We start from the raw sequence: 27054 nt of genomic DNA on the forward strand, positions 1-27054 counted from the left end.
TAATCTAAGTGGCTGAGCAACAGCTTCCTCCCACCCACCTTCCTGAAATACTCTCTTATTGGTTGAAATGCTTGTCAACCAAAGGGGAGTCCCCTCCTTCTTCGTAGTTTGGTTGACGTGTGCGGCTGCCGATTTTACCCAGAATGCCTCACGGCTCAGGCTTTGCATTGGGAAGCGGCAGTTAAATTTCAAAAGCGGTGGGAATGCGGGTGAGAATGCCGGATGTAGCTTTGAGGCTCCTCCCTCCCGCTGGCGTCGGGCCGCCCCTGCCCGGGGTTTGTAGTGGGCCAGCCTGTGACGCTCAGGAGGCTGCCGGGGGAGGCGGAGGCTTTTCAGTCAGGAGGAGGAACGGTGAGGTGGGCCGGTCCCAGTGGAGCCGGACGGCGCTCGGGACCTTGCCTGGATGGAGCCCGTCTAGGCACCGTTTGAACTCTGCGCTTCCCCGCCCCTATTGCTCTGTCAAGGCTCGCATCCTCCCCGAGACATGGGGCCGGGCAGAGATGGGCGCAGGGCTGTGCTCTCATCTCCCGGCGCTGGGAGCTTGGCCTCACTGCCCCAGCCACCGGAATCCGCTGCCGCTACTCGGCTCTCACTGTCCTTTACTGGCTGGGGCCCGTGGAAGACAACTGCTAGTAAAAGGCTCGGGTTAAAACCCTGCTGAAGATCGATGTGGGAAAATATAGTAGATGAGCATGTAATTAATAATTGTGCGTAACAAGCATTATGATACTAGGGGTTAGGAATTAAAGTTGCACAGCTAGAGTTAGTTGTGCTATTTGCCAACTTTTGAGCACTTTGCCATTTTTTGTACCAAGTATATATTTAAAATCCCTAAACTTTTTTTTATTCACCCATGGAGATTCATGCCCCAGGTGGGCCCTCCTCTTTCTAAGAGAGTACTTTTGCACAGGACAAGAGAATTTTTGTTTTATCAACATAACATGTTGCTTTCTGTCATAAGTAATATAAGTAGCACAGTAGTAGAGTAGCACCACTCTACTATTGAATGAAATTGAAAATAAAATAACATATTGATTCACCTTCCTCTAAGGGAGTAGAGTGAGCCTATTTGCTAGCACACCATTTCTGGTTCATTGGTTTGATCTCGGAGAGTGTCAACTGTAGATCAGTGTACAGTAATCAAGTAAAAAAAAAAAACCCCACAAACCATACAGATTAGGGATGTAAGAGTTTAATCTGTTAATGATTAAACTCCGCCAAGGGTCCCGGCTGCCGGCCCTGCACCTGGGATCCCTCCCTGCTGCCACCCAGCATCCTGGCATGCCTGGGGCCCGTCCCGGCTGCCGGCCCCGCACCTGGGGTCCATCCTGCTGCTGCCCGGTGTCCCCGGTGTCCATCCCAGCTGCCTGCCCCAAGTCCAGGGCTCTGCTGCTGCTGCACCTGGGGCTCTACTCTCACCCGGCGCATCCAGCATCCCAGCTGCTGACCTCGTGCCCGGGGTCCCTCCCAATTGCCAGCCCCATTGCCACCCTGCGCTCTGCTGCCGGCCCTACTAGATCCATTTATATATATATATATATATAGAGAGAGAGAGAGTCAATTCAGATATATTTCTTAGTACCGGGTTTACCATGGCACCAGTGGCTTCATGGTGCTGGGCCCACACTCAGAAGGGGCCCCAGTGTCCAGACTGTGGCCCCACCTCTCCAACCCGCTCTGCCTGGGTTCTGCTTGGATGAGGCCCCACCCACTGTTCACTCCTCTTCACCCCCCTCTTTCCCGCCTAACCCCTGGGGTGTGAGTGGTGGGCTGGGCCCCAGGGCCATCCTTACCCATATGCAAACTATGCAGCTGCATGCTGCTCCAGCGGCCAGCCTGATCCCCTGGCCGGCTCAGCCGGCCAGGAAAGCTGCCTCCGCCCCTGCTCCCAGGCGCCACCGGTGAGTGCTGGGGGTGTGGTTCCCCCTCCTTTCCCCCAAGGCTGAGAGCCAGGGGAGCAGACTTGTGCTGGGGGGCGGTTTCCCTTCTGCCCCCCCAAGCTTGCTCCTGCCCCCACAGACTTTGGGCACAGTTTCCCCCCCCCCATGGGGGGGGGGCTGCATAGGGCACCACAATGTCTAGGGATGGCCCTACTCTACTCCTCCAGGCATGTGGGTCCTGAAGGAGCCTGGCCGGGGCAGGCCGGGCTCCCGCTCTGTCCTGGCTGGTTGTGTCGCTTCCAAGGGGCCAGAGGGATCCTGGACTGGCCCCAGTAGTGCTGCAGGCTCAGCTCATGCATGGACATAGTCACTTCCAGCAGGCCGGTGAGTGTGGCTGGGGGGCAGGAAGGGTGTGGAGGAGTGGATCTCTGGAGGGTCTGTGGGGGGCAGTGGGGGTTCTATGTAGGGTACTCCTGGGAGAATGAAAACAGATCCCCTGCAGATTTCTTTGCTTCCCTTTCAAAAGTGACCGAAGAACAAAGGGAGGGGCGTGGCAGCTGAGAACGCCCATGGGCTTAGTTTGGGGGCAGTGCCCCCAAACAAAGGTGAGGCATGGAGGCACACAGTCACATGCCACTGCCTCCTCCCCTTTCTGCAAGCTGAAAAAAGAGGGTGCTGCTCAGAAGATGCCACTTTCTGGGTCCTAGTGCTGGTTGAGCTCCCCTTCTGTGTACTGGGAGCCATCCTGTTTTCCATACAACAGTGAGTGCCTATGGTGGGGAAGGGCAGGGGCAGGCTAGGGTTAGGGGGAAAGAGGCAGCAGAAAAGGAATGCGGTAGGGTGGGGAGGAGATGGAGCGGTGGGGAAGGGGGATGGGATGGGGAAGAGAAGGGGGACGGGGAAGCAGGGGCAGGGAGAAGAGGCAGTGGGGAAGGAAGGGTGTGGGTTGAGGAGGAGCTGGAGCAGTGGGGAAGGGGCATGGGATGGAGAAGAGAAGGGGATGAGGGAAGCGGGGCAGGAGGGAAGCTGGAGCCCAGCATGCGGCATACCCTTGGCAGAAGCTGGGGCTTCCCTGTTAAGCAGGCCCATTGAACTCTCACCCTGACAAGCCTTCACCTGGATCCCCTGCAGAGCCCCATTGCCCTTGCACCTGGAACCCCCCAATGAGCTTCTGTGCATCCAAATCTCCCACTGAGCTGCCCGCACCCAGATTGCCCCACAGAGAACTCTCTTACCCCCACAATAAGTCCCTCTGCACTTGGGTCCTGCTGCTGGGCTGAGCCTGCTCACTCGCACCTGGTGCGCCTGGCACAGGGGGGCAGGGACCCAAGGTGTTTCTGGGGCAGGCCTAGTCCTTGCACTGTGTCAGGGTTGGGTGCAGCGTCACTGCCGAGTCCCTGTTGTGGGGTGGGGGGAGGCTGCAGGGTAATCTCCCACCTCCATGCAACCAGTGGCCTGTGCTTCCCACTGCCATGTTGGAGCCTCCACATTTATTTATTGATAATTAAAATTTGCAGAATTTTAAAATTGTGAGCAGAATTTTTAATTTTTTGGTGCAGAATCCCCTCAGGAATATGGGGTGTTGTGTAGCTGTGATGGTGGGACTGTGAGGAAGGTCGTGGGCAGTGGCGAGGTCTATGGATGGGGGGCGCTGGGCGAGTGGTGTGATGTGCAGAGTGCTGTCCAGTTGTGGTGGGAGGCCAGCGGGGGAGGTCTCTGGGAGGGGTGGGGGCTGGGCATAGAGATCTGTGGTGGAGGTCTCTGGGCGAGGGGGCGCTGGGCATAAGGGTGGGGCACTGAGCTGGGGGGCGGTGTGGTGCGGGCCTGCCCTCAAGGGGAAGGGGCATGCTGGCAGCACAGGGCTGGGCAGGCCAGTGTGCGTCTGGAAGTTGCAAGTTTGTAAACAGTGCCCTCCTGCTGGGCTGCTCCCACCACGCTGTGCCTCATTGCCCCCAGCCCGCCCTTCACTCTGTAGACTGACCGTCCCACCCCTCTGCACCTTGCCCCATGGGGGCCCACAAATATGTTTGGGGCCAGGCGCACAAAAAGTATCCTATCTTGCAGGGGTTTTAGAGAAACTAAGAAGCACAAATGACCAGTGTTTTCATCTTGTAATGGCAGGAAATTGATCTTGTGATCTCTGGTTAATCTTCTTTTGGATGGTGAAAATACTCCAAAGGTCCTACCAATATGTCCTTTGTTTTCCTGCCCCAAATACAGCAAGCAGTTAATACTATGGATATAAGAATCACTGCAATTAACATCTAACCCTGCACTCCTGGCCCCTGCCCGCCCTCAGCTCGGCCTCAGCCTCCACCCCCTTACCCCGTCCATGTCCCGTCCCCTTCCCCCCCCCAGAGACATGGCTCTGCTCCCCGGGGCAAGGAGGGGGCTGGCTTTCAACACCCCCACTATTTAAAAATGTTCCAGCGTCACTGGTTCACAATGAATCTACTGCACATATATATTATCTTTGTCAAGTGCTTTTATTAACAACAAAAACAGCCAGTCTTATGTAAGTAAAACTAAAACCTACTTTTTTGTTTAACTTTTTACATAATATCCGTGAGCCGTCCAAAACCACAAAAAGTCAGATCAGAATTTCAACTCTACTGCTGATTTTTTGTTAAGAAAAATTATCATGTTTACATGCTCTGGTGTCAGTCTTGTGCGTAGCCAATTAACAGTAAGGCCACAGTTGAAAAACACATGTTTTGCAGGCACAGACGTTCCTGGAATGCGCAGGTAACTGTTTGCCAGTTTTCCGTATGCATTGGCCTTCCACCACTTCAATGGACTACATTCCAATGAAGGACAAGGCTCCCTGAAGTAATTTTCCAGTTCATTTTCTACTGCATTCTCCTTTTTGGCGTGCTTTTCACGTAAAAGCATCACTACAGCACTCTTCTGAGTTTCATGCATTTTTTCCGGTGCTGGCTCTATCGGCTAATCCAGTTCTCGGTTCAGCCCAAGCACTCGGAGGTTCTTCTATTTCTAACCTTGATGCAAGTCGCTGCTAAATCAAAGCTTCTGCAATCTGGACAACAGGTAAAAGAAACCGCATGTGTTCATGACGTGGCTCTAACAAGGAGGCAATAAGTGCAGGTTTGGCAGTTAAGACAGGATCATTGGGTTTCATGTGATGCTCCAGAGAATGACAAACAGCAGCCTTGAAATCAGCAACTTTTCCATTTTTGACAGGAGCTTCGCTTCTGAGGTCAGTTTGGAGAAGACTGTTGCAAATTGGATAAATAGTTGAAATTGACACTGACTATTCAGCAGACATGGCAGCTGTAGCACATTTTAAAGTGGAAAGTACTGGTAAGATATCCTCTATGAATTCCCAGTGCTCATCTTGCAGCTGAAGAGTTCGGGTGGTCTGGAAGGGTCCATAATCTTTTGGAACTTTGCTCTATTTAAAATTAATGGAGAAAGGACTGTTTGTCCCCAGGAACACTGTGGACATAGCGAGGATGTTGTTGTTCTGGGAGACTGGCTGTATCCTCTGCTTGGATAGAAGGAAAAAACAGTTTAATATCGCCTCAGTAGTTGCAGACTGTGCATTTGAAATGGAGATGGTTCCGTTTGTGCAATAGGTTGGAAGTAGCAGGAAAAAATCCCAAAGATTAAAGCAGCTTGTTGTATTTTGCATAATATTTGTGAGAGTAAGGGAGAAAACATTAGTGATGGGTGGGAAACTGAGTTGCAGAGAGTTGCTTGATGGTATAAGCAGCCAGCAAGCCGTCCAATACAAAGTGCAAACAGGCAGGGTGATATTGTCAGAGATGCCTATTGCTCTTATTTTGAGTCTTAGGCCTGAAATTGTGCAGTTGTACATCCCTCTGTTAACCGATGAGGGGGAAGGGGAGTTGGACGTTCTTTGTGCAGTTCATTGTTATTTAGGGTGGTGGAAGTTCACTGTTGTGGCAATCCCTATTGTACCTGGCGCACTGGACCTAGTGCAAGATCTGAGGCCTGAACCAGAGGCTGTGAACCAAAGTCAGGCCATGTATTAAAACACATGCTTACAAGTTCACGGTCCAGTACATGAACTTGGCAAAGTTGCTGCTAGTGTAGTAGGCACTAGATATTTACATAAATATTTTCCAGCTAGAACAGATACATCCCAATCTAGTACAATATAAGATGGCTTGACAAAATAACGAATAGGGATGAATGGACTGAGCTGAGTCCATTGTAACCAGCATACATGTGTTGATCCAGAAAGCTAGTACCATGCTTCATTGACAATAAACTTGGCCAAGCGCCTTTGCCACCAAACTGCCGGTGGTCTTCCTTTATTAGTAACATTGAGGTTTGCAGAATTAATACGCTGCACTATATACTAATAACATTGGAGCTCCAAGGGCAGAAGCACTGCAGCCTAAACAGAGTTACCGAGGAAATGACATTCCAGCCTCCAGCACTTAACCGCACTGGGTAGTACTGTCAAGATCTGCTGAACCAGCTATCTGCGCATTGCTGGGATAGCACACGGAAAAAGCACAAATGTGCAAGCCAACTGACAACAGTGTCTTTGCTTACATGTGTTTGGAAAACATTAGGAATTAGTGCAAACTTAATTATTGTCAGTGTAAAATGAATGGTTATTATTAAACAATCTGTTATATACCAAACACAAATTAACCTAATCTGAAATGAAAACCACTTTTAATTATGAAACAATATATTTAAAAACTCTATCTAACTACAAAGAACTCTTTCAGTATACAAGCAATGAAACAAAACCGCAGAGTACAACTGTGCAATGCAGAGCACAGTGCAAGGGGTAGAGAGGGGCTTAAAGTCATAGGTGAGTATATGTCTTGGCCCTGCCTTTTCTTGTTTGTGGAGCTTATGGTGTTGAGTACCAAGGCTGGTACCAGGGGTAATAGAGGGCTCAAAAAAGCTAGGGTTCCATGTGCCACTGTTCTCAGTGTCCTGAGCTGGGGTCTGTAAGGGGAACTGCCTCTGGGAGCAGTCCTGCAGGTACAGCAGGGAGGAGGAGTTGTTCCCAGTAGTCTGTATTGTCCCGGAGGTGGATAATGTGACTGGGGGTTGGTTTGCAGTACTGCATTGCCTTCTTCCCTAATAGTAACATGTGGGGCAGTAGGGCACTTTGGCTTTGTATTGCCGCCAGGAGTTGCCTCTGCATCTTCCTGTCTTTTCTTATACTGTCTTTGGCCATGACAGTGCTTTCTCTGGCAAATGTGACGCTATCCTTTTCCACTGCAATGATCTCCCAGGAAAGCTCTTTGCCAGATTGCCTCTCTGTCCTCAGATACTGCCTCCACCTCTGCATTTTTTTTTTAATTTTTTTTTTCCGTGGAGACAATGTAATGATATCTGTGAACATTTCATCATGACTCTTTTTTTTCTCCCCCTCAGGTTTGCTAGACACTCAGTCACTGACAGTCTCTGACCTCAAGGGTCTGGCCAGTGCAGGTGCCGTAGTGGTGGGATATTAGGAAAAAGACATTTATTGTTCATATTTGGGGTGGTGCTTTGATAGCATATTTTTACATGCATTTCTGGTTTTACATCCCTGAGATTCTTCCCAGCCTGTGGGGGAACCTCAGAGATGGTAAGTGGTGTGTGAATTGGGATTTTTGTCCATTCAGTATCTGCTGTTTGGCTTTGCAGTTGTACCCCGGAGATTTTGTGGGAGGGGATATATGTTCCTGGTCTGGCTTTGCAGTTTTCCTGTGCCTAGGAGGTGCTTATATAGTATCAGAAGAGTTAGTGGGGTGAATCTAGGGGTGAGTTATCTAGTAATCCCTTCAATATTTAGGCTGTCCTGACCCTGGATGACATTACCTTGAGGCAGGTGAATAGGAGGCAAAGAGTGACCTTATTTAAAAAAGGCAAAGGACAGACCAATGAGAGATGCTGTGAAGTTATTCACCAAGATGGTTCCTCTAGAAGTGCTGGAGGAGTGGAAGAAGGAGCTTCTGACTGCAAGCTTTCCCTAGAGAGGGGTGGAGTATGCAGCTCTTCCTCATAATCTCTGAACAATTTTTCAGCCTTACCTTTTGCTTTATCTCTCCTACAGACATGTTGAACGTGCAGAGAAAAATAGGGTTCTGCAATGATTGTCTGAAGCATTCACTGTTACCAGGCTGTAAGAATGAGTGTTTACAGGGCATTTGTAGGGGATCAGTACTCTTTGTTGCTTTTACAGACATGCAGTGTCAATGTCTACCTCATGTAAAGTGAGAATGCTAATCACACTCTCTTTCTGTAACCACTGCCTCAGTAAACATTACAATTTTCACAAAAGAATGTTTTCCTTATTTGAATCCCCTGCAGGGAGGGAGAGGATAAAAGCTGCAACTGTGATATGCTGCCATCCACCATTTTGATGGCAAATGTGGGAGGGGAAGAGATCATTTGCCAAGCAAAGGGAAGGGGAAAGAAAAATAGATACATGAGCATGTGCCTTCCAGTGTGTGGTCTTGAAAATGGTAACTAACTGGGGCTTCATCATGAGATAGAGGCCAATTATTTGGCCAGAGTATCCACCATTTTGAAAAGGTGTATGGAAGACCGAGGGACAAATAGACAGCATGGGCTGATAGAGGGAGCAAGGCAGGGACCTGGGACTCAGAAAATCTTCTAGCTCTCATCCGCCTAGAATAGCTGCAGCCATGGGGCACCTCGAACAGAAGCTAGTACAACACTATAACATAATACCTTAAAATATAAATATTAAGGTATTATAAAAAGACATGCCAAGGTTTCCTTCACAGGCTCTGCCTCAACCCAGCTCCAAGAAGTTGCTCAAGGCATATTGTAGGGCTCTTAGAATATTATCACAGCTATTGTAATAAAATGGAAATCAAGAAGTAAATAGACAAAATCTGGCTGTACTCCAGCTTATAAACAGGGGAGGGAACATCTGGTCAGCTTCCTCCCAGAACAGGGGAGGGCACGCAGGTAAACAGAGGCCAATAATGGTTACCTGAAAAGTACGGTAGGATAAGAATTGGAAGGCTGCCAAAGCAGTTTGCAGTAGCATTGCCTACACATGAACAATAGACCGAATTAACTTGATTTGCAGCAAAGTTAGTACACTTCAAAAGAGGACTCCAAAATTTGTAATAAATGCAGTCGGTGCGCTATAATGAATTGTATCCTGTGTACACAGGTGTTTAGTCCTGTTTAAACTCCCTATGTAAACCAAGCCTGTCTTTTATTATGTGGCTGAAGAATGCCTAGCATATGGGGCCTTGATTTTAGTTGGGTCTTCTAGCAAAAGCTCTGACAGAGGGGACCAAAATGGTCCTCGTCACTATAAAATTGTGAGACTTGGCATCACTGTTGCCATCCTCAAAATTTTAAGTCATGAACTAAACTCCAAAAATCAAATGATTCTGGTCTATCTTCTGATTTTTGAACTCCTGCCCATCCTCAATGCATGTGAGACAATTTTAGGAGTTCAGAAATCAGACAATAGCCCAGAATCTTTTTTTTTTTTTTTCATATATTCATGATTTTTGGAGTCTGGTTCATGATGATTAAACTTTTGAGGTCAGTAATAGTGAGGACCCCTTAAGTATTCACTTATGGGAGGGCTCAATGCCTTAGAACACTGCTACTGTATTGGAGCCTTTCCCCTCTAGGTCACCAGTCTGAATCCAGCCCAGCTCAGTAGAGAATGAAGTTTGTTTCCAGCTAATGGATCTTTGGTGGACTATATGGGATGTACTTAGTGGATCTTCGTTCCAGCTCCCACATCACATTCTCACCACAGGCTGTGTTCCTAGAGCATCTCTGTTACTATTGCATGGGCATGGCCTCCCTTCCCTTTGGTAGGCAAATCCTGCTCCTGTCTCTCTTCCATTTATATTTTGTGGTCTTTGTCTGTCATTTTGTTCCCCACTTTGTTTTCTGCTTTGCCCTCTACCCCAGGATTCCCTCCCTGCTGAGTGTGGCCTTTACTGTGCCCTCTATTTTTTTCCTCCTTTTCCTTACTCTCTACTACCTTGTTTAATATTTTTCCCCTTACTCATGACTCTTACACACAGAATGGAAGCTAACCTCTAAACCACTGGAATAGTCCCTGCATGTTGTTGGCAGCTAATGAAAGAGAGCAGCTTGAAGAACCAAATATTGATTTTTCAGAACAAATCACTGAAAATACTCTTGGATAGCACAGTGATAAGATGGTTTGAAAATAAAGAGAAACATTCTACAGCTAGATTTGAGTAGCAGCCCTGTTAGTCTGTATCCGCAAAAAGAACAGGATGCGTCCGAAGAAGTGGTCTGTAGTCCACGAAAGCTTATGCTCTAATAAATTTGTTAGTCTCTAAGGTGCCACACGTACTCCTGTTCATTCTGCAGCTATTTAGCTAAATCTTGACATTTCTAACTTCAGATGTAGTTTCACTTTCATGTTATTTTGATGTATTCTTCAGAGGGATCTGCTCCCTTTCAGTATCTTTTTAAATGTTTCTGTTGTTCTGCTAGTTATCAAAAGGACAACACTCAAAAAGGATTTCCTAAAAAAAGGAGAATGATGGTTGAGCTCTAAGCTGTACATATGCAGGTAAACCACCAGATGGCATGTATCTGTCACTTATTCAGTCACTTGTTATGAAATGACTGGTGAATCTCAATGAGTGAACAAATATGTTTACTTGCATTTACACTGGTTAGGCTTATAGCTAATGAACACTAAATAACTACTGTGTTTATAAAGGCAAGGAATAGCAGTGACAAGATACTATAATTTGGTTGTATTTTCTTTAAGGCGGTATTAACTGATTTACATAAAATATGAACTGACCAAACCATCACCATAACTTGAACCAAACATCACTTAAAGTTCAAATAACGTTTAATTACTGTTTTCCCATTTTTCAGTTCTCCATGCTTCTGCACTTCCTGGTTCCATTTGTAAGTGAAATGCTGAAATATCTCTCGTGTCTGAAAAATTGTACCGTGTGGTATTACTGAAATCACTGTAGTACTTAAGCAGTAAGTACAATAATTAAGAAACACAAAATTAGTCAAAATGGACTCTGTTCTGTCCTTAATTTAACTTTGAAAAGTGTTATTTTTCTTCATCCATAATTCCCTGCCTATGCCTTTTCCTTCTCTCCTACATCTTAATTTTTCGTTTCCTTTGATTGCAGCTATTTTTCTGCTCTAAGAGCAGTTGGACTAAGGTTCATTCTGATCGCTAGTGATACATGTTTGGGACCCAGCAGTGGAGATGCCTTGTTTCCTGCTCCTGAAAATTTTATCCTTAGTAGTGAGATTTCCTATTTTTCTAGCACAATTCTCTTGCAGAGGAAGAGATGTTCCCTGATGACAGCAGTGTTTGTTTGAGATAAAGAGAAACTAAGATACTAGAAGTAACTGAAAAGATTTTTTTTAAATTGGCAAATAAAATGTAGACACACTCTGTGGTCATTGACTGAGGACTGCTACAACATAATACAGTTTCTGCTGTGAAGTTACGGAACACAAGGTTTAGTTTGATATAACAAAACAATACAATTTGAATGTAGAACACTGCTCATACAAGCATCTAAAATTTCTATACATAAAAATGTACAAACCCAGAAAGCAACTGAAATAAAATTGATTTTGAAAAATATAGGGAAAAAATTACGTTCCTGTTTTTGAGAGGTACTGTGCACCTGAAGCTCCTAACATTGGACCAAACCACTGCCAACTGCTGTGAAGAGCTTTCCTCCTGCTTCACAAAAGAGTTGAGATGAATGCACACAGGAAGGAAACTATATAGCAGATCAAATGACATTACCAACTCTGCCACTTGTGTATATTTAGCACACAATGAAGCTGAAGAAACACTGAGAAATTTTTGACACATCACCTGCGAAACTGAGGTGTATCTCTGGGATGAGGAATGGCAATAAAGAAAACTGTTCCTATTGCTAATAGAAATGGTCAGTGAAAATCCTACTGAAAATTGTAACAATGTTCATGATTCTCAGAAAGCCAGCATTTGACTGAGAATCTCCAACTCATGGATACCAGTACTTTCTGAATGGTTTTGCATGTTTCATCTAGGTATGACTTTTGCTGACATCTTGGATACCCTGCAATTCAACTTCAGACCAAGACATGGCATGGAGATAGCCCTAATAATACTAAGGAATGAAGAGGACAATCTCAGATCTCATAATACGTAACCTCTCCACAACTTTTGACTGTCAACTGCAAGGCATTGCTGACCCAGACATCAGAGCAATAGTGCTCTAATCATTCTTTTCCAACCGGCTCAGAGAGTAATGATGGGCAACTGCTCCTCTTCCAGCAAAGTCTTCATTTGTGGAACTATTCTGTTCCCCCTCCTCTTCAGAAACCAGGAGACCACTTGGAGAGGTGCTGAGACATGTTGTTTCATTACCAAAAATACACAAGACACCCAGCTTTATTTCTGATTTATTACAGATGCAACTGATACCCCCACTAATATGACACACTGGCTACATGACAAGGACAGCTTGCTCAAACTTGTCTACATGGGGAATTATTTCAGATTAGTTCCATGGCTGGACATTCTTATTCCAAAGTGAGAGTTTTATTCCAAAATGGGTTAATTCACTGAATTCACCCTATACTGGAAACCTACTCACCGCTATACTTACCTACATGCCTCCAGCTTACATCCAGGACACCCCACATGATCCATTGTCTACAGCCAAGCTCTAAGATACAACCGCATTTGCTCCAATCCCTCAGACAGAGACAAGCACCTACAAGATCTCTATCAAGCACTCTTAAAACTAAAATACCCACCTACTGAAGTGAAAAAAACAGATTGACAGAGCCAGATGAGTACCCAGCAGTCACCTCCTACCAAGACAGGCCCAACAAAGAAAATAACAGAACACAACTAGCTGTCACCTTCAGCCCCCAACTAAAGCCTCTCCAGCGCATCAAAGATCTACAACCTATCCTGAAAGATGATCCCTCACTCTCACAGATCTTGGGAGACAGACCTGTCCTCGCTTACAGACAACCCACCAACCTGAAGCAAATACTCATCAGCAACCACACATCACTGAACAAAAACACTGACCCAGGAACCTATCCTTGCAACAAAGCCCAATGCCAATTCTGTCCACATACCTATTCAAGTGACATCATCATAGGACCTAATCACATCAGCCATGCCGTCAGGGGCTTGTTTAACTGCACATCTACCAATGTGATATGCCATCATGTGCCAGTAATGCCCCACTGCCATGTGCATTGGCCAAACCGGACAGTCTCTACGCAAAAGAATTAATGGACACAAATCTGACATCAGGAATCATAATACTCAAAAACCAGTAGGAGAACATTTTAACCTGTCTGGTCATTCAATAACAGACCTGTGGGTGGCAATTTTGCAACAGAAAAGCTTCAAAAACAGACTCCACTGAGAAACTGTTGAGCTGGAATTGATATGCAAACTAGATATAATCAATTTAGGCTTGAATAGAGACTGGGAATGGCTGAGCCATTACAAACATTGAATCTATCTCCCCATGTAAATATTCTCACACTTCTTATCAAACTGTCTGTACTGGGCTATCTTGATTCACTTAGTTTTTTTTTCTCTTACTTAATTGGCCTCTCAGAATTGGTAAGACAACTCCCACCTTTTCATGCTCTCTGTATGTGTGTATATATATCTCCTCAATATATGTTCTATTCTATACATCCGAAGAAGTGGGCTGTTACCCACGAAAGCCTATCCTCAAATAAATTTGTTAGGCTCTAAGGTGCCACAAGTACTCCAGTTCTTTTGCGGATACTAACACGGCTGCTACTCTGAAACCTGTCACTGAATTTATGTAATTTGAAATAATGCACTCTTATTCTGGGATAAAAAGCCTCCACACATGGAGTTAATCACGAATAGTTAAATCTGCTTTACATTCACACCCCCTTTTATTCTGGATTAATTTTCACATGTAGACAATCCCTAAGACTGAAATGTTGGTAACTGAAAGAGGAAAATGCTTTCAAGATATTATAGGAGATGGAATGAGTGGAATTTTACCTCTAGAAATAAGAAAATGTGGAAATATGCCAGAGGCTGAAAAATAAAAAATCTTCTCAGTGGAAGATAGTAAACTTCACATACAATGCTCAATTGAACCAAGCAACTGCATATATGATGTCTGATGCCTAAACTGAATGGATATCTCCTATTTTATCAGTTGGGTTAAATGTCAACACCAGTGTGATGCAATCAACAGAAAACATTCTTGGCAATAAAACAAAATCAGACTTGGAAAATCATTGAACATGAGGCTTGTATGGAAGAACAGGGAATTGGATATGTTTGTAATGATGCAATTCAGCCTAATGATATACATTTAAATAAAGATAGAGGAAAATGTCATTATCAGATAGACCCTTTTCTCCAGGCACAGACATCTTCGTCTTTTATATTGACATACCAAAAAGACCTAAGTTGAGTCAGAGGGATTTTAGTGTGAGTGTAACAGTAATTCCGTAGTCCCCATCTATGTGCATCCGTATACTGACCGGCAGACGAGCATCCATCAAAATGCTGCCGACAAGCAGCGTCTTCCAGAGGCGTCGCTGCTGAAATGCTGCCAATTTTCGGCGGTGACGCCTCTGGATGACGCTGCTTGTCGGCAGCATTTCTGGCAGCGACGCCTATTGACATTGCCGCTTCTCGGCGGCATTTCAGCGGATGCTCATCTGCCAGCCACGGTCCACGGTGGCTGAAAAAGGTTGGGGACCACTGCAGTAAACTTACAAATTATTTTCTTTAAGAGTGCCTGGGGATCGATCTCCCCTGCCCACTGTCCGCTTGGCCAGTGCTCACTGGATGTTAAGTGTTAGTGTTAAGTAAATGTTTTCTTTTTAAATCTGTGAATATGATGGTTTTTTATGTGTATATAGAGGCCATGTATACTACATTGTATTAAGTACAGGGTTAGATTGTAACGCTAAAACTAAAAGCCTTTGTACGTGGGATCTTTATATACATGTTACATTGAAACTACTGTATTCTCTATATCAGTGGTTCTCAATTTTTTTCCCCCCACGGATAACTTGAAAATTGCTGAGGGTTTCAGCAGACCACTTATTGATCTTTCCAAATGTTGTTTGTACCGTTAGCTAACTATTGTAAAGCGCTTTGGATAAAAGTGCTATATAAAAAAAACTAACTGTTTTTGTTGTACAAATAAAAGCACACAACTCATTTAATATCACTAGTCTTACCTTTCTAATGCGATGAATGTGCCCTCTCTTTCCTGCCGTGGCAGCCCCCAAGCTGGGGCTGGGAAGGAGAGGGGTCGCCACTGGGCTGGGAAGGGGGGGCAGGTCTCTCCCTCTCTCCCCCACCACAGTAGCCCGAGCTGGGAAGGAGGGCCGTCTCTCCCTGGCAGCCGCAGCCCTGGAGTGGGGAAAGTCGCCTCTTTCTCTGGCCACCGCAGCCCTGCACATCCCAAATTACCCCCACCCCCGCTGTCCCCTCCCACCTACCCCTTATTCCCCCCAAGGCCACCACCTCACCTTACATGTGCATCTTTTCTCCAGGGTACAGGCACCTAATTAGTGGAGTCACACCTTTCAATTAGTGGTCTTTCATTCTCTTGTGCGTGCCTGGGCGGCTACACATCTTAGAGGGAACTATCCGCAGACCACCTGAATGGAGCTCACAGACCACAGTTTGAGAACCTCTGCTCTATATGTGTTAGGTATGTTATGCAGTCTGTCTTATTTTGCTGCACCACTTTATTGTATAATTCTTTATTGTATTTTTTATTAAATCCTATGCATCTTTTCTTGCTTTAGTAAACTTTTTTAAAATTATTTCTGTTCAATAAATTTCATTTTCAAAGAATTTCTGCTTCTGTCAATCCTTGAGCAGAAGTCAGTATCAGTGTCCTTTCAGGGGTTAGCAAGACTAGTTTTCTCTGGGAAGCCCTCTGCAGGTCAGAGATAAGCCCCCTGGTAAAACACTGGCAATTCCTTTCAGGCGGGCCACAACCTTGTTACTCTTTTGTTAAATTAGAAGCGCTATTGTAGGCTAATTTAATTGGCATCTAAAATTTAGGGTAACACGTCCTCCACATCCTTTTGTTTGTGTAAAACTGTACTTCCTATTTTTGGGGATGCTTCCTGGCAGCAGTCTTTTTCTAATAAAAGAAGAAAATTGTATTATATAATCATGTGTGGATTTTGTTGAAAGAAACTTAAGATGCTTTTTTTGTACAAACACATTACTAAAGAAAGGACCAAATCATGTCTTGCAGCATCTGTCCATCATGAGTACGTTTACAGTGCAGTTTACATTATTAGGATAGAAATGTAATTATAAAATTTACATTTACTATCCTCTTCCATTTGAACAAAGATCTTAATTTTTCTGTTAAAGAAAAATATTCCATTTAAAATATATACTAAAATACATTAAGGCACAGGAGCTAGTTATTCTATTCTACTCTGCACTGGTAAGGCCACAACTGGAGCACTGTGTTCTGTTTTAGGTGACACACTTTACAAAAGATGTGGACAGAGAAGAGCAACAAAAATGCTAGACAGTTTAGAAAACGACTTATGAGGAAAGGTTAAATACTGGGCATGTTTAGTCTTGAGAAAACAGTACGTGTGTATGACTTGATAAGTCTTTAAACCGATTAAGGGCTATTGTAAAGATGACAGCCCTGTCCATTGAAGGTAGGGCAAAAAGTAATTGGCTTAATCTACAGCAAGGGAGATTTTAGATTTAGATACTGAGGAAAACTTTGTAACTATAAGGATAGTTAGGTACCGGAATAGGCTTCAAGGGAGGTTGTGGAATCACTGTCATTACAGGATTTTAAGAACATGTTAGACAAACACCTTAGATATATACCGTACTTGGTGGTTGGATGGACTGGGAGACTGCAATCCCTTCCAGCTCTATATTTCTAGGATTCTAATACATATGAAAATTATAACTGGATACTATTATGATAACACTTTTATTATGAGTATCCATGGCAAAATAAGATGCAATACAGTTTTATCTAGAAAACAGAGAGCCAACATCAGTAAAGTTCTGATAGAAGACAGACCAAGTTTAATATTTTCTGTAAAACCTCCACAATATTGAAAACAACAAACTTAACACAGACAGTGCTTCCGACTTTTTACAAACAACAATTCTAAACACCCCAAGTTTTGCTATACTTAAACTTAACCGATTTTAAATATATTTAATCAAAGTAATGTGAAAGGGACACTGTCAAACTCTTAAGATCAAAATCTGACAAATAAAAAAAAATAGTCTGAGAGAGGAAGGCCTCCAGATATTTTATAGAGAGGATATTACTTGCCTAACAAGTTATTTCTTATAATTTAAAAATAGTTGCTATTTTAAGATCCACAAAACTATGATTTTCTGTGCATCTGGAGCAGCAGTATACTATTAAACACCAGTCCAAGACTGTATTTATACTGGGTCCATTACTGATTTAGGCAAAATTAATGGAGGAAGAAATCTGACAATTACTGATATTTACTGATATTATTGATAATTACTGCTCTTTGACACTGGCAAAACACCCAGTGAAGTCAGGGACTCTGTAGTATGAAATAGTTGATGCTGGAGCACAAATTCTGTGTTTAAACAGTACAAAACAGCCTTTCTTAGCAGTTACTGAATCAAGGAGTCCTGTTCCAACAGCTGCTGCAAGTCACCCAGACAATTCAATGCAAATCCAACCTTCTTTGGTAGATACAATATGCTTCTTCAGGCATTTTGAATTTTCTGCTTCCCACAACAGTTCTCCAACTGCCAACCTGCCTGCTTTCCAGAATAATGCTCATTGCAGTCTAAATACATGTGGATAAGAGAAAACGTCAGTCAACTGAAAAGAAGAGAGGCCATGATCTGAAGTTTATTTTGTGGCCCTTCACTAAGTGACTGACTTTTCAGGCCCACTTTTTTTGCCTTTCTTCTCTGGTATTAAAGAAAAGTAGCAACTGAGTTAAATAGCTTCATTACTGAAGTTAGTTCAGGAAGAATATCATCCACAGTAAACATTCCTTCACATAATCACAAAGGAATTTAGATTTCTTCCTCAAACATCCCCGCCCCCCCCCCCCCCCAAAAAAAACAACAACAACAACAGAACATATAATTGCTAACCTGTCCTCTGACTAGCCACAGTCTAGTGCAGGGGTAGGCAACCGAAGGCAGCACGTGAGCTGATTTTCAGTGGCACTCACACTGCCCAGGTCCTGGCCACCGGTCTAGGGAGCTCTGCATTTTAATTTAATTTTAAATGAAGCTTCTTAAACATTTTAAAAACCTTATTTACTTTACATACAACAATAGTTTAGTTATATATTATAGATGTATAGAAAGAGACCTTCTAAAAATGTTAAAATGTATTACTGGCACGCGAAACCTTAAATTAGAGTGAATAAATGAAGACTCGGCACACCACTTCTGAAAGGTTGCCGACCCTTGGTCTAGTGGATCTGTCCTGCCCACTTACAGTTTTGCTCCAGCTTACATTAAATAGGCACTGTTAAAATCTAAATAAATGTGTCATGCCTTTATTAAACTCTTTGTAGTGCTGCTTTTGGTGAAGAATATATGAAGTAAACAGCCACAAGAGGAGAGATGATTTACATAAGATCTTCACTTCCATAACTTCTGGGCAAGAATGCTTATTAATTTGTGATTAGTTTCCATAGCAGACCATTCTTTCTCCCAAAATTTATGTTAGGTCAGAAAGGCCATAGATATTTTCTTCTGAATAGAGCCCAAAATATAGTTTGGTATGATCACATAAAACCATCTCTTCGTATAAAGTCAACTGCAAACAAAGTAGTAGGTTAATTTTTAAACTCCACTTAAACATCGTAGATACAATAAATTTGCTAAACTGGAAAAACAAAATTTGCAAACAAAACTCTGTCAAACTTGTTAGGAAGGTAAAATATATGTAAAAATAATCAGACAGTGTCCATTTAAATTGTTAAATAATTATGCACATATAAACTAACTTGTTTAACATCATTTAAAATAACACTTCAATTTTAATGAAGAAATTATTATATGTCTTAGCAATTTTCATGGATGCATTTAATCTGTTTTAGGAACAACAGACTCAAATGCAATGCACTTTACTTCTTCAAAAAGCAACAATATGTACTGAAATAGTTTATAAACAAATAGTAAACAGTTCAAGTTACATTCACTTAAAAGTAATAAACAATGTACTGGATGTTGAATTCAGTACTTATAATAGGACAATGGAATGTTACAGCTATCTTTTCAAATATAGCACTAACAGCTAAATTACATTTCAACCATTTAAAAAATACACTTTAAACACAAATTGAGCCTTTAACCTAACATCACATAAAAACAGTTAAGTTTCAGGCATAAATGTCAAACTTTTCATTTTGGCATATCATACATATCCATCAGAATAATATCAAAAATAAAACAATATATTTCAAACTGCAGTCTAATGGCATTCATAAATCATGTGCAAACATGCCTTGAAAAACAGAAAGAAAAGATAGATAGTAGCTTTTGCATAGCTATAGCTGAAGTTAATTTTATAAAATAAAAAAGCAAGCAAAAAATAAGAATCTTTATGACTCATTCATTATCAGTCTGCCTTTTCTTTAACAATACACACTGCTTTTGTTTGCTTTCTATCAACACTAGCTCACAAGCCATTTGGTTTTACAATAGTTTGGTTTGATATTGACAAAATCAACCGACACTAAGAGGTGCCTCTAGAATTTGTCACATGAAGAGCTAAACTTGCAATGGACCTCATGGCACAGGTAGAAACTTTGTGACAAACTCCAGCTTTTGAAATGTAGTTGGAAGCTAAACGATATAGCCTTTCAGCTCCAAAGGTGTTAAAATGCCCTGGAAGCACCTTCTCCACAAGACCTCTGTCCACTAATTCTATAAGACGCTCACAACTTGTGACATAATCACTTATCTTGCTGTAGGGAAGCCAGTCAATCATCGATCCATCATAAACAACATCTCCGCTGAACAATATCTTCTGATCTCTGTCGTGTAAGCAAATACTTCCTCTTGAATGACCAGGCATATGCATGACAGTCAGTTGTCGGTCACCAAGGTTGATTACGTCCCCTACAGATTTAAATATATTAAGGGAAAATATATGCATTTATTATGCATTGTAAGCCAAAACCAAAGTGTATACAGAGATCTATGCAGTAAGCAAATTATATATCTTCTAAAACAGGGGTCGGCAACGTTCGGCACGCGGCTCGCCAGGGTAAGCACCCTGGCGGGCCGGGCCAGTTTTATTTACCTGCTGACGCGGCAGGTTCGGCCGATCGCGGTCCCCACTGGCCGCGGTTCGCCGTCCCGGGCCAATGGGGGCAGCGAAAAGCGGCGCGGGCGAGCGATGTGCTGGCCGTGGCTTCTCGCCGCCCCCATTGGCCCGGGACAGCGAACTGCGGCCAGTGGGGGCCGCGATCGGCTGAACCTGCCGCGTCAGCAGGCAAATAAAACTGGCCCGGCACGCCAGGGTGCTTACCCTGGCGAGCCGCGTGCCGAATGTTGCCGACCCCTGCTCTAAAAAGACCAAACATTGGAAAGAAAATGTGGAATGGGACTTAATTTTTAATCAGGTGATCTGAACTATGAAGAAATTTGGGCAGAAAGAAACATACATTCTAAAAATCTACTGATTTCCCAACTTCGGTTTCTCCTGCATTTTTAATACCGAGGATTTTATGGTCTTTCAAAATTTATTGTTATTTAGCTATCTCTCTGGACTCCAACACAGTTATTTTGAGATCTGCAGTGACAGAACAATGTACATGATTACAATGGAAGCAAAATTGGCTCCCAAATATACTACTTTTGAGAATACCAGTATTGACTAAGATATACGAAATTAAAGGAAAGTTGGAGTAGTCATATTTTAGTTCATATTCAGAACAGATTTTTAAGATCCGTTTCACTAATCACTAATAGCCATTGCATTGATAGTTTCAGCAGAAGCTCAGGTTGATGATGTAGAACAGGTCAGACAATATAGCTAATTCAGCATTTGAACGTTGATTTTTTTTTTAATCTCTAGTTATTTTAAAAGAAGTGGTTAAAAGTAAGATTTACAACTTCAAAGCCTAGTCTGTCCCTGCTCTCATAGTCAGGACTTACTTCAACAAATACCTCCATAAAAGCTGCTGATTAAAGAGTGATATTAACTAATTCTAAAGGAAATTCCATCATCTTCCACAACCTAAAGGATGGCAAGCATGATACAGGACCTACATAATGACTGTGGTGAAGCTAATTTAAAATAAGAAGGATGTTTAACACGCCATCATGCACGAGGTAGTCCAAAGACTAAGGAGAAATTACAAAACATCTAGTCCTAGCCAGGGAATCGAATGGGAACCGACGAACCAGTTCATACCAGTATTTTTACTTGAACTAGAACCAAACCTGAACCATGAATTTGTCCTACCTACTGAACTTGAACTATAAAATAATTATTTGGGTTTCTGGTTAAAATAAAGGTTTCATATTTTTTTAGGCTTAATATTTAAAAAACTACTGTGATCTTATCTTGTTGTCTTGTTTTATAAAGTAACAAATAGGCATACCTGAAGGCATGCCTCAGTATAACAAGACGAAAATGAGGTCTACAAGAGTGGGAAGGAAGATGAGAAGCTTAGGAACTGCTTGCACAACACATGTGGAAGCAATGGATCCAGAGAATGATAGAAGGTCCATCTCTGAGACTTCCCACTGGGGAGAGAACATGTGGAATGCTCCCTGGTCCCAGAAGTTAATAATACCTTTTTCCTTGTACTTGAAGAGAGTTAATGGCTACCCAACCCTTCTCCCCCTTAGCCAGGCCTCCTCCCACCCATCCCCAACATTGCAGCAGCTCCCCCTCCAGTTGCCCAACTTATCCTTTCACTGAAAAGATCCAATATGGATGGGCAAATATTAGAAGATATTATTTTAGTTCTCTCAAACAAATTGTTCATAAAAAAAAACCTGTTTAGTTGACAATGCAAAACCACTAGGAAAATGCATGTAAAATTAAAGTTAAAAAATAAGTAAATGGTCAAAATTCAAAAGAGTTTCCATTTTAAGTTTGAACTCTTTTTTAAATTTATTTCTACTGAAACTAAAATTTTATTTGAACTGGCTCAAACCAGTAATCGAACCGTTATTTTTGTTTGGTGGCTTGAACTGGAACAAAACCCAGTTCCTGGGCCAGGAGTCGCCACGCTCTGGCAATTCATCTCTGAAGGCAGCACAGAAGTAAGGGTGGCAATACTGTGACACCCTTACAATAACCAGATTTCCTGGGGGAGACTAGATTTCCATGGCCATGAATTTGGTAGGGCCCTACTTATCACTGCTGCTATGCCAGGCCAAAGGTTTGAGATCTCACCAATATCACAACATTAAAACTCAATGCAGATTTGACTACCCGGTGCATAGCATAGGGAAATAGTATTGTCTCTACGTGAAAATTTGCTACCCAGTTAGTTAGTTTCAAGTTATTTGGGGGACTATTGGTGTTAGCCAAACTCCCTTTTGAGGATATGTATGGAAGGCCTAGATAATAGTTTAATAGCATGAACACTGATAATTTTATATAGAAGATACAGAATAGCCAAAGTGGTGAACCAGATGATCGTGGCAATGAGGAAGTTGGAGCTGTGAAGTGCTCCAATGGGCTTCCCAGACCCAAAATAACATCATACTAGAAAGAAAATTTAAAGAAGAGGCTAAAGAAATGGACAGCATGTAACAGCCCGAATTCAAAGAGGAGGAAAGCACTTGCAGAATTAAGGCGCAATCATCAGAGTAGCTTGAAGAAAATTAAGTACACCAGGAGTGTAGCAACAAAAAAATGCAAGGATAAAACAAAGACTATTTAGGCTAAAAATCAGTGAAATTTTAGACAGGATGAACAAATTAAAGTGGCATTAGTAGTCTGAGAGATTACATATGACTAATTTCAGAGTAGCAGCCGTGTTAGTCTGTATCCACAAAAAGAACAGGAGTACTTGTGGCATCTTAGAGACTAACAAATTTATCTGAGCATAAGCTTTCGTGGGCTACAGCCCACTTCTTCGGGTGCATGGAAAAAACTAACCTCAATTAATTGTTAGGGCTGATAAATTACATAGGTCACAAAATTCAGAGCTAAAGTGTCTAACAATGTTAACTCTGCCTTGTTGCTTACCTTGTATATTATGGTATACATTTGTTATCCAACAACAACAGTGCTATTTTACACATACAAACATCAATGCAAAGTACTACATACACGTAAAATGGCTAAACTGATGCTGTTTCAGAAAAATCAGAGTTAAGGTTTCCAACTGCTGCAATGTTTTAAGTGTAGACCTGCCCTGAGACTCTGAACTGGTAAGACCCTTAATTTGCCTCACTATACTTTCGTATCTGTATAGAGTGTAATAAACTTTGCAGAGAGCTTCTGATGTTTTGTTTGTTTGTTCATAAGGCACAGAATCAGCATGGAGGTTATCACAAACAGTTCTAGGGCCAAGGAGTTCAAATAATCCAAATACCATGGAATTGGTTTCTTAAAAAGAGAATGGTACCTATTAATATTAAAACTAAAATCATTCAAATAGAGGGAGAAGAGAAGTGTTCACATTTTAACAACAATTTCAGACAAGATAAGGAAAAACAGTTGAAACTGAATAATTTATACTAAGTGGGATTATAAATAGGTATAGAATAAGAAAAGGCTAGACAGTGTAGTCAACAGGTGATTACACAGCTAAAAGTTGACTTCCCCAACCTTGTACCACTCGCCACTTTCCAGAAATAAAGGGTTTTTATTGCTAGAGTGGAGGGGGCAGCACAACAATCCAACTAAACATAATTTATTACAATTTTAACACTTTCAAAATTTTAAACTATTGCCTCCAATAAGGAGAAATCAATCCCCAATTTTAATTATTTTCATATACACATTTGTTTTATAACTAGCTGTCTTAGGCTGAAGTATGCAACTCAAAAGCCTCCCTGGTTTCAGATATTTACCAGCTCCTTGCTTTTCATCTGGTTAGATTCCATTTTCTTTCAAAATGAAAGTCGCAGCCCAAACAAGCCTCATCAGGAGAATAGTCCTAACTGACAAACTATATCACAGATGATTATCACAGATTTGAAACCTTATTTTTCACTGTATATTCTCTATCAGTTTTCTTTGCCGCTGAGAAAGGAATAAAGCTAAATTCGCTTCCTTGCTCTGAGATCAATGGGGGGGAAGATATAGGTATACCTAGGTATTAGTCATGTTGTTAATGCAATAGAGGGAGATTTCTCAGGGTACGTCTATACTTACCCGCTGGTTCGGCGGCAAGCAATCAATCTTCTGGGATCAATTTATCATGTCTTGTCTAGACGCGATAAATCAATCCCGGAAGTGCTCGCCGTCGATGCCGGTAATCCTGCTCCGCGAGAGGAGTAGGCGGAGTCGACGGGGGAGCCTGCCTGCCGCATGTGGACCTGCGGTAAGTACCTTTAAGTTCGAACTAAGATAACGTAGCTGAAGTCGAAGTATCTTAGTTCGAACTGGGGGCTTAGTGTGGAGCAGCCCTCAGTATAAAATAATTGAGGGGGAGTTGAGGCTTCGGAATCTCAGATCTTCCCCACTTTTGTTATCTGTAAGTCAGTTCCAATGCCCATCCAACTAACAAACCGAACTCCAAATACAAAAGCTAACACAGGTCAAAAGAAATTCTGAAAGAAAATTCACCATGAAATTTTCATATTAACAGATAATGTTGAATTATTACTTCCATCATGAAACTGTACATTAGGGTAATCAATTATTTCTTGTCAAGGTCCAAATTTCTTGGTCAAGGTATAGTTAAGGTCCAGACTCCAGAGAAAATAATACAAAACCAGTAATGAAAATAAGTAGTAAATGAAAAGATTTTGCAATCTGTTCAAAAGCATCTGACAATCCAGTTTTGTCCCCTGGGGCTGCCTTGACTACCCCTGCTGTACACGATGGAAGCATGCATCATCACATCTTCTCCAAATTATTGGTGACTGATAGACAATTCTCGCCTTAGATCCAGATTCTGTTCACCTTCAGTGAAAAGACTTCCTGTAACAGAAGAGCCAAAACTGAGAGGTGACACCATTCCTGGTAGTGTTATCAGCAGCCTGCTCCCCATCGGATCTGGTTAGATCAAAGAGGAGCATTATAATTTTTTTCCTCTGTTCCCCAGAGGTATGCAGGAAAGTCAGAATTGTAACAGACGTGGAAGAATATTTTTTGCCTTATTCAGCTGATAAAAATAATTTCCTTTAGTAAACCACAGACCTGATTCTCCACTACCCTGCACCCTGTGCAGTCATTCATGTGAAAAGGGGGTGTAAAACAATACCAAAATCAGAATTCTCTCAGACTCATATTGCTATTAGCATTTTACACCTTTGCACAGGTGTAGAAGACTGACAAAGCCAAGGCTGCAGAGAATCAAGCCCTTTAGCTGAAATTGAGGTACACTGATTCACAGGCCCTATATAGACATGCACCATAAACATACATCCTGATGCATTATATATGATTCACTTCATATAAATTGACTGATTACTATATGTAGTACAAACATATATGAAAACACCACAGATACAACATATCATATCCACTGATGCCCTTTATATTAAAAAAATGTTTTATATTCGAGTGCCGTACAATATACTAACACTATAAACGTTAAGTATATATTTAGATACATATAAACATGATGCACTGTATATAAGCTGATGTTTAATCTAGTAGCACTAAACACAGGTGAACTGACGCAGGCAGGGCCGGCTCTGGCTTTTCTGCTGTCCCAGGCAAAAAAGCCCCCCGCCACTCCCCGCAGGGGAGCGCGGCAGGGGAGGGCCCCGAGCCTAGCCGCGGCCCCGCTCTCCCCGGCTGGCTGGAGCGCCGGGGGGAGGGCGGCGAGTCCGGCTGCGGCCCCGCTCTCCCCGGGTGAGCGCCGCCCCCCTCCAGGTGCCGCCCCAAGCACATGCTTGGAGGGCTGGTGCCTGGAGCCGGCCCTGGACGCAGGTAAACAACAGATGTGCACACATGGACGTGTATTAAAGACGCAAACACAGCATATGCACACCTCCCACATACAGTAGTACAGACACAGTCTCACACAGATATACTTTCTTATACCCCCCCAAACACACACAGTAAGGCACGCACATGCAGGTGAACCTCCTGAGCCCATCTTTTCAGGCTGAGTATCAGTGTAGAAATGTACTATACAGATACAACACACACTGATGCACCTACATCCTGTTGCCTTACAGAGATGCACAACTCACCCTCTTAGCCCCACTTTACTTACACACAGATACATAGGTGCTGGTAACCTACACAAGTGTCCAGCTCAACCTCTTCGTGTGTGCAAGCACACGCATGCATACATGCCCAACAGACACAACTCAGCCCATCCCACCCGCCTTACACACACCCCTATAAAGACGCCAGCGCAAGTGCCCTATGGAGCCGTCACTGCCCCGCTCGCCCTCCCCGCCGCATGAAGACCCCACTCTTCTCCCTCACACACATCCCTCCCCCCGGCGGAGCGGGGCTGCCCGCCTGTCCCTTACCCTCCTGTAGGATGTGGGTGGGCTGCACGGGCTGCACTCGGAACTGCCGGGCGCTCCAGCCGGGGCTAGGCGGCCGCACCACCTCGCTATCCGACAGCCAGGTGACAGTCTCGTAGTTGTCCCCGCGGAGCAGCGCGCCCGCCTCGGCGCTGTGCACCGCCACCTCGTCGAACTGGTGCAGCCCGCCCGCGTGATCGAAGTGTACATGGGTGGCCACGGCCAGCAGCGGCCTCCTGCCCCCGCCCGCCGCCTCCGCCTCCCCGGGCCCGGCGCCCGGCCCCAGCAGCCCTGCCGAGTGGAGGTAGTCGGGCAGGCTGCGCAGCCCCAGGCCGGTGTCTATCACCACGTCGCGCTCCGAGCCCCGCACCAGCCAGATGTTGGCTCGGTTGCCGGACTCGTAGAACCGCTCCTGGATCCAGTAGATGCCGCCGCCCAGGGGCTTGTGCGCGAACCACTCCAGCGCCGACATGCCGGGCCGCACACAGCCCCGCACTGCGAGGCCACCGCCCCCAGGAGGAGCCTGCGCGGCGCCCCGACCCA

The 27054-nt window shown here is 43.6% G+C and overlaps 1 protein-coding gene and 1 long non-coding RNA gene across 2 annotated transcripts; one reads left to right on the forward strand and one right to left on the reverse strand.

Annotated features, from left to right (window-relative positions):
• The first annotated feature begins 2 nt into the window (after positions 1 to 2).
• LOC135984296 (uncharacterized) lies at positions 3 to 17975 on the forward strand. Its single transcript, XR_010602225.1, has 2 exons — positions 3 to 10859; positions 11018 to 17975. It is a non-coding gene; the product is annotated as an uncharacterized LOC135984296 (long non-coding RNA).
• MBLAC2 (metallo-beta-lactamase domain containing 2) lies at positions 16928 to 26983 on the reverse strand. Its single transcript, XM_005288136.4, has 3 exons — positions 26515 to 26983; positions 18022 to 20004; positions 16928 to 17705 (listed from the first exon to the last, which is right to left on the reverse strand). Exons 1-2 carry the CDS (start codon positions 26981 to 26983, stop codon positions 19619 to 19621), a joined length of 855 nt encoding a protein of 284 aa, XP_005288193.1. The 3' UTR covers positions 16928 to 17705; positions 18022 to 19618.
• Positions 26984 to 27054: the final 71 nt, after the last annotated feature.

This window comes from Chrysemys picta, chromosome 6, assembly GCF_011386835.1.
Source record: "Chrysemys picta bellii isolate R12L10 chromosome 6, ASM1138683v2, whole genome shotgun sequence".
NCBI lineage: Eukaryota > Metazoa > Chordata > Testudines > Emydidae > Chrysemys > Chrysemys picta.